The sequence below is a fragment of the Hypanus sabinus genome, chromosome 8 (assembly GCF_030144855.1).
Source record: "Hypanus sabinus isolate sHypSab1 chromosome 8, sHypSab1.hap1, whole genome shotgun sequence".
NCBI lineage: Eukaryota > Metazoa > Chordata > Chondrichthyes > Myliobatiformes > Dasyatidae > Hypanus > Hypanus sabinus.
The window spans coordinates 155,314,301-155,329,971 of record NC_082713.1 but is presented as its reverse complement, the minus strand read 5'-3'; the positions used below and the strand labels follow the sequence as shown (position 1 = coordinate 155,329,971).

At 40.4% G+C, this 15,671-nt stretch overlaps 1 protein-coding gene across 3 annotated transcripts in view; it reads left to right on the top strand.

The window, feature by feature from the left end:
- cttnbp2 (cortactin binding protein 2) overlaps nucleotides 1-15,671 on the top strand; it is a 169,193-nt gene that overhangs the window by 115,883 nt on the left and 37,639 nt on the right. For all 3 annotated transcript variants that reach the window (XM_059978307.1, XM_059978306.1, XM_059978308.1), the window contains 4 exons: nucleotides 391-486; nucleotides 1,543-1,622; nucleotides 4,728-4,814; nucleotides 7,503-7,602. In XM_059978307.1, coding sequence (XP_059834290.1) covers nucleotides 391-486; nucleotides 1,543-1,622; nucleotides 4,728-4,814; nucleotides 7,503-7,602 — 363 coding nt within the window. The remainder of the gene's footprint in view (nucleotides 1-390; nucleotides 487-1,542; nucleotides 1,623-4,727; nucleotides 4,815-7,502; nucleotides 7,603-15,671) is intronic.

The window sequence follows — 15,671 nt, the reverse complement described above, 5'->3', positions numbered from 1 at the left end:
TTTTTCTTTAATCTCAAAGGTCAGAAATTTTTGAAACTCCCAGTGGTGATGGAAGAACTTATTGAATATTTTTTAAGCCAGATATTGATGAACTCAAAATAAGCAAAGGAAGACTGTACTGTGTGTAGACAGTAATGCAGAGTTCTGATTACAATCAGATTTCCCACAAGCTTACTAAATGATGACAATGACTTGAAAATCCAAATGATTTAGGAGAGTCTGTGATTTGTTGGTGAACGTATATGTTCATCTGAAGCTATAGGTTTTCTGCTGCTTACCAATATTGATGGAGCATTTTGTTCCCTATTGTATTGGCTTCAAGATGGTTAAAATGAGTGGGATCTGCTTCTGGATTGTAGCACAAACTTAAATTTCATGTTTCTTTTACAGGTGATGAAATTTGGATGCCAGGACAAATTTTGACGGCCTCTCCTTGGTCATTGATAAAATGGAGCCAAGATAATTTTGTCACGGTATTCTTAAATGGTTAGATTATTTCTGTTACTGCTACACTATAAATTACAATCATTGCTGCTTGTTTACTTTCTGTTTTCTTCTTTAAGTCCATCCTGATTTTTTCGAAGTTGTAACACAGAAGCAATCAATTCAGAAAATTATGTTTTCAGTTTGAGCAAGCCACTCTTGATTTAATTGTGAATGAAATCTTAACTTCATCTTTGAAGTTACTGAATATTTGATTTTAAGGATTCTTGTTGATTTTAGGTATTTTAGGTTTAGTGTTGGTAGGCTTTGATAAATTAATTACCTTTCAGTTAAAAGAATCCATAAGCACATGGTTAGATTGTAAATTTAATTTGATTGTTTCATACTTAGTATGTATTGAAAGTAGAAGCCATGTTTCTAAACCTTCCCCTGTAATTTCCAAATATCTGAAGTTATTGAATCTTTTGTTCATTGTTGTCCATACTTCTCTAATGTCCTTTGATGTACAGAGGAAAATCTATTCTATAGGAAGTTGGTAAAATGGTTACACTGAATTAGCACAATTTACTTGCGCTTTATTGTAGAGTAATTGGGCAATGGATGATGTGATCATTTAAGAAAACAGACTTTTCTAGTGTTAATTAATGTAATTTATATCTTTTTAATGGGTGCAGTTACATTTGGAATTTGCCAATTGGATACCTTATATCCAGTAATAATTTTAATCAGGATCACATTTTTATAAATATGGGATACTGGGTGAATCATTAGTCACCAACTACACTAAACATGAACTCATTGGTGTGTTGTCATTGTTTTTTCTGTCCATTTATGTTTATAATAGAACACTTAATTTTGAAAAACATCTAGTGTTTCTGTATGAGTGCTAAATAAAATCCCCTATTTATCATTCGTAACAACTCCAGTGATTTTTTTTAACCTGGCATCAATTTTTCATTCTGTTTGTCCTTGTGTAGTGCATTTTGTTTTACGTACTTTGCTGATAATGTTTGAACCTTCCATGATGCAGTACTGACTAATGAATATATGGTATATAAAAGTTCCCATTTTACACTACTAACACTTGATTTTTTACAGTTTTACAGGAGGGGTTCCTTGACAGCATAGCTTATGCCTCTCTCATTCCTGTCTGTATACTTCAGAACTACCTCCGGCTGGTATGATAAGAGACTATTAATATTAAAATGAAGTATTTTGTTATTTGTCTAGTTTTTAATATGCAGCATGATATTGTGTTTTTTATTAATGTTAAATAAATAAATGTAATTTTATTTCAAGAGCATCCATTTTGATTGCTAAGCTTGACCATTAAAACAAACATTTGAAATTATTTTTTAGATTATTGATAAAAACTATATTATATGTAGCTACCTGAAATGTAGAATAGGGAACCATAAGATACTTCACAGAGGAGATAGTATTTTTGAATGTATTTAGAAACTTTCATTTGTAATATCTAATACAGTATTTAGTTCACAAAAAATCTTCCAAATCATTCAATAGTCACTGAAGGAAGTTTACTGAAAACAAGCTCAGTCACCTGATTGGCTTGTGTTTGACAGAAAACAAACTTCCAGTGACTTGCTGCAAGTTTATCCTTTCCAGTGCAATGTTGGGTAAAATGGATAGTGTCTGCTGCAGACTTTATTAGCTGAGAAACAAAAGAAATTATTATGAATAAAGGAGAAATTTTAGATTTATTGGTGAGGCTGAACTTAACTCTATGAAGTCCTTCAAAAGACCGTGAGATCGCTTGAACAACAGAGGCAATCAGAAAAGTTAATAGAATCCATCCTAAATATCAAAATATGCTAAGGTGGAGCCAATGAGCCACACCAATGTTTTCTGGGCTGCTTATAAAACTTTTAAATATACCTCTTCTGAATTGCTCTGCGCACTGTCCTTACACAGCTGGAGAGGAGGGATGCTTATGAGAAAATATTGTTCTTGGACTACAATTTGGCATTCAACGCCACAATTCCCTTCGAGCTTGACCAGAAGCTTAGGACCTCGGCCTTCACATTGTCTTGTGCAGCTGGATCCTGGACTTCCTGTCAGATTGTTGTTAAGAGTGGGCTCCCTCACCTCTGCCCCTCTGACCCTCAACACAGGAGCTCTCCAGGGCTGTGTTCTAAGCTCCCCCCTTTACTCCCTGTACACCCGACTGTGTCGCCACCCACAGCTCCACTCTGCTAATTAAATTTGCTGATGATACTACACTGATTGGCCTAATCTCAAATAATAATGAGGCGGCCTACAGAGAAGAAGTCATCACCCTGACACGGTGGTGTCAAGAAAACAACCTCTCCCTCAATGTCGCAAAAACAAAGGAGCTGGTTGTGGACTACATGAGGAATGGAGACCGGCTAACCCTTATTGACATCAATGCATCTGGAGTTGAGAGGGTAAACTGCTTCAAGTTCCTCAGTATACACATCACTGAGGATCTCACGTGGTCTGTACATACCAGTGAGTAAAAAGCACAACAGCGCCTCTTTCACCTCAGATGGTTGAAGAAGTTCGGCATGAGTCCCCGGATTGGAAAGACATTTGAGAGCATGCTGACTCAATTGCAGGACCCTGAAGAGAATGGTACGGACAGCCCCACACATCTGTGGATGTGAAATTCCCACTACAGTATTCAGAACATTTACAAAGACAGATGTGTAAAAAGGACCCAAAGGATCATTGGGGACCTGAGTCACCCCAACCACAAACTGTTCCAGCTGCTACAATCCAGGAAACGGAACTGCAGCATAAAAGCCAAGACCAACAGGCTCTGGGACCGCTTCTTCCACCAGGCCATCAGACTGATTAATTCATGCTGACACAATTATATTTCTAAGCTATATTGACTGTACTGTTGTACATCTTACAGTTTGCTGTTGTTCAGTTGTTAAGTCGAGTCCGACTCTTCATGACCTCATGGACCATAGGGTCCGTAGAGCTTTCATGGCAAGATATGGAAGTAGATTGCCAAGCCTTTCTTCCGCGCAGACACTGCTGCTGCCCAGGTGGGACTGGCTGGGTTATCTCAGGACCCTCTGCCTTGAAGTCCAGTGCAGTTGCCACTACACCACCAGCCGTCCCACATCTTGCTGTACATACTAGTTATTACAAATTGCTATAATTTGCACATTGCACACTCAGACGGAGATGTAACGTGAAGATTTTTACTCCTCATGTATGTGAAGGATGTAGGAAATAAAGTAAATTCAATGCAATACTGCAATCTGCAGCCTGTAATTTCCTTATAAGCAACGTAATTTTGAACTGTCTTAAATGAAAAAGTGACATGTTGATGATCTGTGTATATGCAATGCTAATTTTTAGATCTCCCCACTTTCTTGCCTTTCACCACTTTGGCAAAAAGTCAGTGCCTTCACATTTTGACTATCAACTTAATCTTTCATCATCTCTTCACAATATTTTCATCTAATCCTATAACAATGTCACTTATTGAGTCTTCACTAAACCTGGATGTGCAGTTACGTTGTTTCCAAATATGTTGTGAAAATGTGCTCCAGCACAAAACCTTAAAGAACGTCACTTTTCACTTCCTGTCAACTTGATTTACCCTATTCACAAAATTTCCTAACTGGATCAAAATGGGTTTCATCTTTAGTTAAGTGCCCAAAACTTCAACAGATGTATTCAAAAAGTCTATAAATACCATTTAGCAACCACAAATATTGCCCTGACCATGTTTTTAAAAAAATCAATCAAGTATGAGCGTAGAAGGTTGAGGGGGGACTTGATAGAGTTATTTAAAATTATGAGGGGGATAGATAGGGTTGACGTGGATAGGCTTTTTCCATTGAGAGTAGGGGAGATTCAAACAAGAGGACATGAGTTGAGACTTCGGGGGCAAAAGTTTAAGGGTAACACAAGGGGGAATTTCTTTACTCAGAGAGTGGTAGCTGTGTGGAACGAGCTTACAGTAGAAGTGGTAGAGGCAGGTTCAGTATTGCCATTTAAAGCAAAATTGGATAGGTATATGGACAGGAAAGTAATGGAGGGTTATGGGCTGAGTGCAGGTCGGTGGGACTAGGTGAGCGTAAGCATTCGGCACAGACTAGAAGGGCCAAGATGGCCTGTTTCCGTGCTGTAATTGTTATATGGTTATATATAAGGCATGGAGAATTCTATTTGATCTAAAGTGTCAGTTGTCTGTTTTTACAGAGATCAAGAACTGCTTATTTACAACTTTTTCTGTGTTAGTTCTCAGATGCGTGAACTTTTATTTTGAATTGTCTTAACAGGTTGAGCAATATCGGAATGTAATTTTTCATGGGCCAGTGGGAAGCTGTCAAGACCATGTTGCACATCAAGTTGCAAACTGTATCAAGGTAAGCTGATTCCCTCATCATACTTCTCTGCATTGTTAAGCATTTTAAATTCAGAAGTTTTTTTTACACAGGAAGACCAGACATGATTTTTAAAACCTGAATGAGATCTCTCCTCTAGCCAATCTGCTCAGCCAATGTTGTCGTATGTTTAAGATTGCTTTTGGAGAATTGAAGATCTAAACACACATTTCCTCATGGCTGTCTTTTTTATATGTCATAAAACTTTTTAAATAAATAGGCCAATCTCAAACGAAATTGTGGATGAACAAAGCAGGATTAAGGATGCAGGTAATTGGACAACCAGCTGTAATATTTCTTCATTTATACTTGTGAATTCTGTCTTTAATTTTAGGTATGTGTAAATTCTTAAATCTGCTTTTATAAAAAAGCTGTTCAGTAAATAGATTGGCCTGATGTTTCTGGTTAACCGTGTTTTTATTTTAACCAGATTAGTTTGACCAAGCTGATGAAGAACATCACCAAATTTTCCACACAAATTAACACAGGCCAGTTTTCTGTTACAGCTTGCAGTGAAACGGCTAACATTTTTGTGGCTGGCAAAGCCCCAAATTACATTAGTTTTCACTAACGTTCTTGTTTGCACAGTTTGAAGAGCATACTTTAACTTTATCAACTTTAAGCTACAAAAGCAAGAATAAGTACATTTTAAAAGTGCTGGAAGCATACATTTTCCTAATTAGTAAATGTAGTTACAAAATGTCATTTCAAAATAATTTTTAAAAATCATTTTTTTTGTTGAATCACAAATGGAGTTCAGATTACTGGTTAACTGCATCCATTTGTGCTCAATCTCTTTTTAAAAGTTACTTTAACAAAACCTAATGGTAATATTGCTGAAATATATCAGAATAACCTTTAAAGGATTTTTATATTAAGCCTTGAAATGTTTCTTGATTATCATTATTCCTTGCAGCTTTTATGTTTGCTAAATACGTTTTTCAAATGAGATTGAACGACAATGGGTGAAGAAGCACTTCTCAAAACCTGGGACATTACTATACAACCACTGTTTGACTGTGCTCAAAATGGGAAATTTGGCTTCATCTATTTTAATTATATATTCTGTCTGTAGTAGCATTGGTAATGTAAACGCTGTTTTTCTTAAGTTGCACCTTCCCATTAAAGATATAATCCATAAATAACAGTTTGTATAAGTAATTTCCATTTAAAATGAAGACATGGGGAATAGAATGGAAACATTATGCAGGTGTGAGAACTTTTATGTAATGGATTACACCGACAGCTTGCCTAGAAATATTGCCATTTTTCTATTTTCTATGATGTGTGTATTTCAAAGCAAACTCACAAAGCCCACTGGGCCGTGACAATAGTGGAAAAGCCAAACTGTTTCAAAATATCTCTGCTGTAGGTCTTGGATCCAAAACACTAACTTGACCAACATAAACCATAAGTGCTGCAGTTGATGTTGTAATAGTATGATTTTGCTAACATCCGCCAGTGGTTACGCAGTAAGCGTGTTCCAAGTTCAAAGTAAATTTTGAACTTTGTATATGTCACCATATGCTACATTGAGATTCATTTTCCTGTGGGTGTTCACAGTAGAAAAAGAAATGTAATAGAAGCCATGAGAAACTATTCACAAAGACTAACAAACAGCCAACGTGCTGAAGAGGACAAACTGTTCAAATACAATAATAATAATAAATAAATAATACCAGGAACAAGAGTTGTAGAGTCCTTGAAAGTGAGTCCATAGGTTGTGGAATCAGTTCAGTGTTTAGGTAAGTGAAGCTATCTACACTGATTCAGGAGTCTGGTGGTTGAACTGTTCCTGAACCTGATTGTGTGGGATCTGTGTCTCCTGTACCACTGCCTTGAAGGCAGCAGCGAGAAGAGAGCACGGCCTGGACGGTGGGGCGTCCTTGTTGATGGAAACTGCTTTTTTGTGGCTGCGCTCCTTGTAGGTGTGCTCAGTGTTGGGATAGGTTTTTCTTGTGATGGGCTGAGCAGTAACCGCCACTATTTTTCGGCTTTTCCATTTTTCGCACTAGTATTTCTGCACAGGCCATGATGTAACCCGTCAGGATTCCCTCCACTGAATATCTGTAGAAGTTTAGATGACGTGACAAAATCTATGCAAACTTCTAACAGAGACACGGCCGTGCCTTCTTTGTAATGGGATATGTCAGCAAATTCCAAACCTGTGCCTGCACGGGGCATTATGGGAGTTTGAAATGTACTGGGCACATCTAACTTCACACACTTCTATGCATCGTCCACTGACTATACTATCATTCTGCAATTCTGACGGATTGACCAGGTGCAGTTTGTCTTCAGCCCCTAGCTCCATCAGAGCCACAGCTAGTATATGTTGGGATGAACTGGGTTGGTCTGAGTGTAATACATCTCTTCATTTTGGTGGCAATTGTGTAATGCTTAAATTCCACGCAAGTTATTTTTAAAATTAGGCTCTTTCTAATGTGTCCTTGGGATATGCTGAAACAAGAAACAATCCCCCTATCTTAACGGTAGAGCTAAATCCTGCATTCGATGAATCTGCCATTGTTTAGAAAATCTTGACCTGTCATTTGGATCTAATCTCCATAGTCACCTCGGGAGAAGTGCCTGTAAGACTCTACGTATGTTATCCATATCACTCCTGACCGATCTGTGAAGCAGTCACTCCGCATGTTTCTATTCTTGCAGCACAAGCAGGAAGCTATTGGCTCCATCTGTGAAATAATACAGATTGAGATGGAAACAAGTTTATCTAAGGACCAGCTGGTGGAGCTGTTTATTCAAAGAGGTAAGAGATTCGTAATTGAGATGACATTCTGTGGAAGTGAAAGTATTAAAAGCCTGACAGTGCAGTGGGGTGAATGAAGGTTCTTGTCAACAGCAACCTGGGTTTTGTGGTGGCACTGATGGTGGAAGTAGTGGTGCCTGCCTTGGAACTAACACGAACACTAGGATTTTCACACGTTTCCAGACTAATCTGAAAATTGCTTTCAGTAGAACAGCATCCTCCTGCTTGCTGCATCCTCTTGAGCAATAAAGGGAAATCACGCGGAATTATGCAAATTCCTGGAGTTGTTCCTGCTGTTTAATATTCTGAAAACTTTTATTTTAGTTACATGGCTAATGAGATATTTTAATGGTGCAAAGCCATGATTACTGCTCAGGAAATAAATCAGATCTGAGAAACGGTCAGTTGTCTTGCATGAATCTTTTGAAAGAGGATGTTTTTGCTTTTATTAGGTTTGCTTATGAAGTGTCAGCTACTACTTTAATTCCTATAAATGGACTAACGTACAATATTTAAAACCTTAATTCAAAATTGGTTCATGGTCTGTGAAATTCCTTTAAAGCAATTTCTCAGTCAGCTTAATGACACCACAGCTGCTAGGCACCAGGGAATCCCTTTGAAATGAAGCCTGATGGCAGCGTTCTTCAGACAGAGCAGATTTCTTGCCAGAGACTGCTGGGTCTTTGTGGGAAGTGTTCAAGGTCAACAGTAAACGCTGTTTCTTTGCTGCTTACTGCACGTTCTGGACCAATATCTAAAGAAATTTATGAATATTCAGCTTTGCAGAATTCAGACACTTGGATAATAACCAAATTACATTAACATCATCAAAAGTAGAATTTCTACTCAACTGAGAGCCTTTTGATCATAGTTTGTTGGTAGTGCTCTTCCCTGTGTGTTTGGGGCAGCTCAGGGAATGGAGTGTTATGGTAGTAAGGAGTTGAATATTTAAGGTGATTGACTATGTGCTGATCAAGCAGATTGTATAATCTTACATATTTTCTGACGTTTAATTGTTTTTTGACACGCACTCATTCAAGCTAGCGGAAAGTATTCCATTTGTAGACACGAGGTGCGGTACTCACCACCGACTACATCACCCTGACCTGCCCTTGCAGCTGTGATAGCTGCTCCAGTTAGGCTTCTGGTGAACGGTGACCCCCCTCCCCCCCACCCCACCCTCCAGGATGTTGTTGATAGGGAATTCAGGATGGTAATCTCAAAATGAATCCGACTCCAGTTCATTGAAACTGGCATACATCATGAAATTTGTTGTTTTGTAGCAGCAAAACCGTGCAAGGCATAAAACTTACTGTAAGTCACAACAGTAACTAAATATTACAAAAGACTAGTAACAGAGTATAGCATTCCTGGCACATTCTGAAATCTGATAGAGGGAAAGAAGCTGCTCTTAAAAGTTGAGTGTAGCTTTTCAAGCTCCTGTACCTCCTCCCTGATGGCAGTATGGTGAAGTGAGAATAGTGTGATGCATGAGGCTCTGTCCTTATTAGCAGGGAAGCTCGTGTGTGATTAGCTGTATTATCATGATCAATCTAAATTATTCTTGTTTATAGAAAAGTACAGTGCCTATAAAAAGTATTCATCCCTCGTGAAAGTGTTCATGGTTTATTGTTTTACATCATTGCATCACAGTGATTTCATTTGGCTTTTTTTTTACACTGATTGACAGAAAAAGACTCTTTCACGTCAAAATAGATCTCTGCAAAGTGATCTAAAGTGAACAGCCCTTTCAAGTCCAGCCAGAAATCCTGAATTGGATTGTGGTCTGGACTTGGACTTGGCCACTCCAGGGCATTAACTTTGCTGTTCTTAAGCCATTCTTGTGTAGCTTTGGCTTTATGCTTGGGCTCACTGTCTTACTGGAAAACAAATCTTCTCCCACGTCACAGTTCTCTTGCAGACTGCATCAAGTTTTCCTCTAGATTTCCCTGTTTTTTTAATGACATTCATTTCACCCTCTACCTTCACAAGACCTCCAGGGCCTGCTGCAGTGGAGCATCCCCACAGCATGATGCACCGCCACCGTGCTTCACGGTAGGGATGGTGTATTTTTGATGATGTGTGGTGTTTGGCTTATGCCAAACATTACGTTTAGTCTGATGGCCAAAAAGTTCAATTTTGGTTTCATAAGGCTGTAGAACCTTCCTCCAGCTGACTTCGGAGTGTCCCACATGTCTTCTGGCAAACTCTGCTGAGATTTCATGTGACTAGTTTTCAACAGCAGCTTTCTCTTTGCCACTCTCCTGTAAAGCTGCGACCGGTGAATCACCCGGTAGCAGTTGTTTTATGCGCAGTCTCTCCCATCTCAGCCACTAAGCTTGTAATTCCTCCAGAGATGTCATAGGTGGCCTCCCTCACTAGTCTGCTTGCATGGCCACTCAGTTTTTCAGGATGGCCTGCTCTAGGCAGATTTACAGCTGTGCCGTATTCTTTCCATTTCTTGACTTGGAAGTTTTCTTGTATCCATCTCCTGACTTGTGCTTTTCAATAATGTTTTCGCAGAGTTGCTTGAAGTGTTCTTTTGTCTTCGTGGTTTAGTTTTTGCCCGGATACTGTCTCACCGGCTGTTGGACCTTCTAGATACAGGCGTATTTTTACTGCAATCGAAACGAAACACCTTGACTGCATAGAGGTCTCCAAAAACAGATCTCTGTTTAACTAATTATGTGACTTCTCAAACCAGTTGGCTGCACCAGTGATGATTTGGTGTTTTGGGTGTGTCATATGCAATCAATTATTTTGTGTTTTGTATTTATAATTAATTTAGATCACTTTGTAGAGATCTGTTTTCACTTTGACACAAAAGAATCTTTTTCTGTTGATCAGTATCAAAAAAGTCAAATTAAATCCACTGTGATTCAACGTTGTAAAACAATAAAACATGAAAACTTTCAAAAAAAGTGAATACTCTCTATAGGCACTGTACAATTCCTTGTAACAGCAAATCAATTGTACTGTAGCTTTAAGGTAGCATAGTGGCTCACACAACCCTACAGAACAGGTGACCCAGGTTCAATTGTGCTGTTGCTTATAAGAAGTTTGTACTTTCTCCCGGTGACCACATGGGTTTCCTCCAGGTGCTCCCGTTTCCTCCCACAGTCCAACGAAGTACCGGATTGTAGGTTAATTGGTCATTGTAAATGTTCTTGTGATTAGGCTCGGATTAAATCAGGAGGTAACTGGGTTGCATAGCTGAAAGGGCCGGCGGAGCCTATTCTGCGCTGTATCTCAACAACTAAATGAATACTCCTTTAAAAGTTACAAGGCACTTTATGCTGGCGAGAAGCTGAAGCAATGTCACTGTGGTGTTAGTTAGGTTAGAAAGTTGTGAGATACGTGTAGCCTTGTGGCAATACATGTTCAAAGACATTATTATAGAAAGGTCCAGCACAGAAATGGGTTGTTTGCACCCACATCATCCACACTGACCAGGATGCCCATCTACGATTATCTCAAGTCCTTACATTAGGTCACTAACCTTCTCAGCCTTCCCTATCTGTTGAAACACCTTTCAAACATGATGATTAGATCTGCTTCCGCCACCTATTCTGGTACCTCAAGGTTGTTTAAGGTCATTTACAGTACGCAAGTGTAAAGGAAAAAGAAATAATAGTTACTCAGAATCCAATTCAGCACACAAAAAAAACACAACAGTAAAAAAAAACACAATAAATATAAATACATCAATTTGATGTCCGTAAAGTTACACTCAGCACAGGAGCATCTATTTCTGACAGGATATGGTAAAGTATTGGGTGGTTGTAGGGGTGGGTTAATTGGTGGAGGTGTTGAACAGCCTTTCTGCTTGAAGAAAGTAACTTTTTGAGTCTGGTGGTCCTGGTATGAATGCATCCTGTTGGGATTGGGACAAACAGTCCGTGAGCAGGAGGGATGGGATCCTTCATGATGTTACTGGCCCTTTTCTGGCAACTTTCTGTATACATGCCCCTGGTGCCGGTGATATGTTGGGCAGTTTTGACTCCCGCTGTCTGCTCCAGTGCGGTACAGTGACGCTGCTTGTTAGATAGTTCTCTACTGCATGTCTGTAGGATGTGAGCATAGATGTGCATAGTACAACTCCTTTCAGCCTAGTCGGAATGTAGAGGCGTTGGTGAGCTTTCCTGATTGTGTAGACTGCGCTCAGAGACAGTGGGAGATCGCGCAAGATGTGCACTCCCAGGAGTTTGAAGCTGCTCGCAGTTTCCACTGCTGTGCTGCCGATGTAAAAAGGGGTGTGAGTAATGCGGGTTTTTGATAACTGCCACCTTTGTCTTATTAACGATGAAGAAGTTGGTATTTGCCTGCAGCTAGGCCTCGAGCTCTTCCACCTTTTCTGTGTTGGCCATCTGATCGTTGGTGAGCCCCAACATTGTCGTGTCATCGCCGCACCTGCCAATGCGTTTTCTCGGTTGTGTGGCTGTGCAGTCGTGTATGACCAGAGCATATGGCGGTGGGCTCGGCACGGACCCTGAGGGGCGCCTGTATTGAGGATGATGGAGAGGGAGGAACCTCTGTACATGTTGACTATCTGAGGTCTATTGGTTAGGAAGTCCAGTACCCAGTTGCACAGTGGTGTATTTGGAACAAGGAGCAGGAGTTTGTTCACCAAGATCCTTGGGACAACAGTGTTGAATGCCAAACAGAAATCCAGAAACAGTATTCTGACATGTGCCACACACAAAATGCTGGAAAACTCAGCAGGCCAGGCAGAATCTCTGGAAAAGAGTGTAGTCAACGTTTCGAGCCGAGACTTGTTGTCCAGGTTTGTCAGGGCCAGGTGCATGACAGATGATTTGACATCTGTTGCAGAGCAGTTCTGACAGTCAGCTTATTGGTGGGTGTCCAGTATGGCAAGAATGGTGTTTTTGCTGTGTGCCATTATCAGCTATTCAAAGCGCTTCATGATCAGCGCCACCAGGCGGTTGTCATTTAGTTCTGTAAGTGTAGAGTTCTTTGATACAGGGATGACGGTGGCTGATCTGAAGCATGTGGGAATAGCAGCCGGGATGAGTTTCGTGCCGAAGGGGACTGTGAAGGTGCCAGTGAGCTGGTGTGCACACTCCTTGACTACTTGGACTCCTTATAAATTGGGAGAAAATTCAAACATCAGAGGTGCAAAGGGACTTGGGAGTCCTTGTGCAGGATTCCCTCAAGATCAACTTGCGGGTTGAGTCAGTGGTAAGGAGGGCAAATGCAATGTTTGCGTTAATTTTTGAGAGGACTAGAATATAAAATTAAGGATGTAATAGTGAGGCTTTGTAGCTATTGGTTTGTCCACACTCGGGTTTTTGGCCCCCTTCTCTGAGAAAAGACGTGCTGGCATTGGAGATGTCCCAGAAAAGGTTCATGAGAATGAAGGGATTAACATATGAGGAGCGTTTGATGGCTCTGGGTCTGTACTCACTGGAGTTTAGAATGAGGGAGGATCTCATTGAAACCTGTTGAATATTTAAAGGCCTAGATAGAGTGGATGTGGAGAGAATGTTTCTTATAGTGGGCGAGCCTAGGACAGAATAGAGGGACACCCCCCATTAAATCTTTTTTTGGAATTAGAATTTTGTTTCTTGCATCCATCTCACAACGTGTTGCATCTCCATCGTTAGGTACAAGCAATAAGGGAGATAAAACCATATGACATAGGAGCAAAATTAGGCCGTTCAGCCCATTGAGACTGCTCCGCCATTCTATCATGGTTGGTCCCGGATTCCACTCAATCCCATACACCTACCTTCTTAATAAGGGAGGATATTGCCCAAACACTACGATTGTACGCATGTTTGTACCGTCAGTGTGCAATCAGATTAATGTGTATGGATCAATCTGATGGCCTGGTGAAAGAAGTTGTCCTGCAGCCTGTTGGTCCTGGCCTTAATGCTGTGGTGCTGTTTGCCAGATGGGAGCAAGTGAAACCGTTTGTGGTTGAGGTGGCCGGAGTCCCTGATGATCCTCCAGGCCCTTTTTTTACGCACCTGCTGCTGTAAATGCCCTGAACAGAGGCAAGTACACATTCCTAGATGCGCTGGGCTGTCGGCACTGCTCTCTGCAGTGCCCTGTGGTTGAGGGTAGTACAGTTCCCATGCCAGGCAGCAACACAGCCAGTCAGGATGCTCTCAATGGTGCCCCTGCAGAAGGTCTTGAGGATTTGGGAGCTCGCACCAAAAGGAATTTCTTCAGGCAGAGGGTAGTGAATCTGTGGAAGTCATTGCCACAGATGGCTTTGGAGGCCAAGTCATTGGGTATATTTAAAATCGAGGCTGATAGGTTCTTTATTAGTCAGGGCTTTAAAGGTTACATGGAGAATGGGAGGAGAAGGATAATGAATTTGCCATGATGGAATGATGGAGCATCCTGAATGGGCTGAATGGCCTAATTCTGCTCCACTATCTTCTGGTCTTACGGATGCCGCCTGGCCCAGCAGTCATACGGTGTGGAATCTGCAGAGTCTTTCTCACAGCTGCTGCTGTTGCAGACAGTGGCTGCGCACCTGGGACTGAGGTAGCCTTTGTGGCCGAGCATGCAAACTAGAGCACCGGGGAGTGAGGCGTCACTGGTACTGTCAACTCTGTTTTTCCATGTGTGGTCAGTGATGCCCAACCACACACACTCTGGGGGTTCATTATCATTCTTGTTCCTGAATTTTTTTGTGTGTAGGTGACCTTTGCCTTCTTGATGCCGAAGATGAGCTTTTCTTCCGGCTGCTCACCAGACTTAAAGGCAATGAACTGGGCCTTTAGTAGGGAGTGCACCTCTGCATTCAGCCGGGCTTCTGGTTGGGCTATGAGATCACCGTTCTTGAGGTACCATCGTCATCTACACACGTACAGATGTAGCTGGTGTACAGATAAGGCCTATTCCTCTCACTCCAGTTATTCACCATCTCTAGGTGGAAAGACACTCTAAGACTTCCTTTAAGGTCCTGTCCTCATCTTGTCTATGCCCTCTAGTTCTTGAATCTTTCTCTGGAGAAGAGGAGTCTGACCATCTTATCTATGCTTCATAGTTTTATAAATTTCTATCAGGCTACTTTTCATCTTCCTGCATTCCAGTGAGAATGAACCCAGCCTGTCTATTTTCCTCTTAAAACTGCAGGTTTCTGTTTCAAGCAATATCGTGGTGTATCTCTCGTGCTAGCATATTCTGAAGTATGCTGACCAGAACTACATTATACTGTCAGTGAAGTCTAACCAATGTTTTGTAGAACTGCCATATGACATCTCAACTATTATACTCAATGCCTTGGACAATAGTCAGCATAGAAAATACTTTTCCACTACCATATCCACTGATTCACCATTTTCAGGGCAGTATGAACATGTTTTCTAAGTCCATTCTGTACGTCAATATTTAATGTCCCTGCCATTTATTCAATCTGGCCTACTAAAACTGACTTCCCACAGGGCATTACCTCATAGTTGTCAGAATTGAATTCCATGTGCCAGCTTCCAAGCTGATCAGTCCCAATGTAGTTAAACAAAACTTCTCTGCTATCTACGACTCCAATTTTGTGTCCTCTGTCAATTTTTAAAATTATACCACTTGCATACACAGCATATACCAAGCAAAATCCTAGCACAAATCTTACACACCACATATTTCAGATTTCCAGCCATTAAAACAACTGTTTATTCTCTTTCTCCTTTCACAAAGCCGATTAGAAATGAAGAAGTCAGAAATTAGCAGAAATATACTCAAAAGTACACATTTTGGGAGAAAAATTTGTATAGCTACCTAAAATGTAATTAGAGCTTAAAATTATGTATCTTAGAAAGTCGGAAGTTAATTTAATGGTCTGATATGTCTGAATTATGTTACCTGTGTTTTACTGGTGACACCTGAATTCAGTGTACTTTTTCTATGATTTAGATTAAGTAGCACAGTTAATGATCCATTCTTGGGAACAAAGTTTTGTTCTCTGTACAGCTTGACTGATGACTAGCATTTAGAGACTAATTAGTGAGAAAAATATAGATGTTGCAGAAGTACAACAGAAATTCTTTGTTATTTTATAAATGTATTCAAGATTTGACAATCTACAATAATAAGTAATG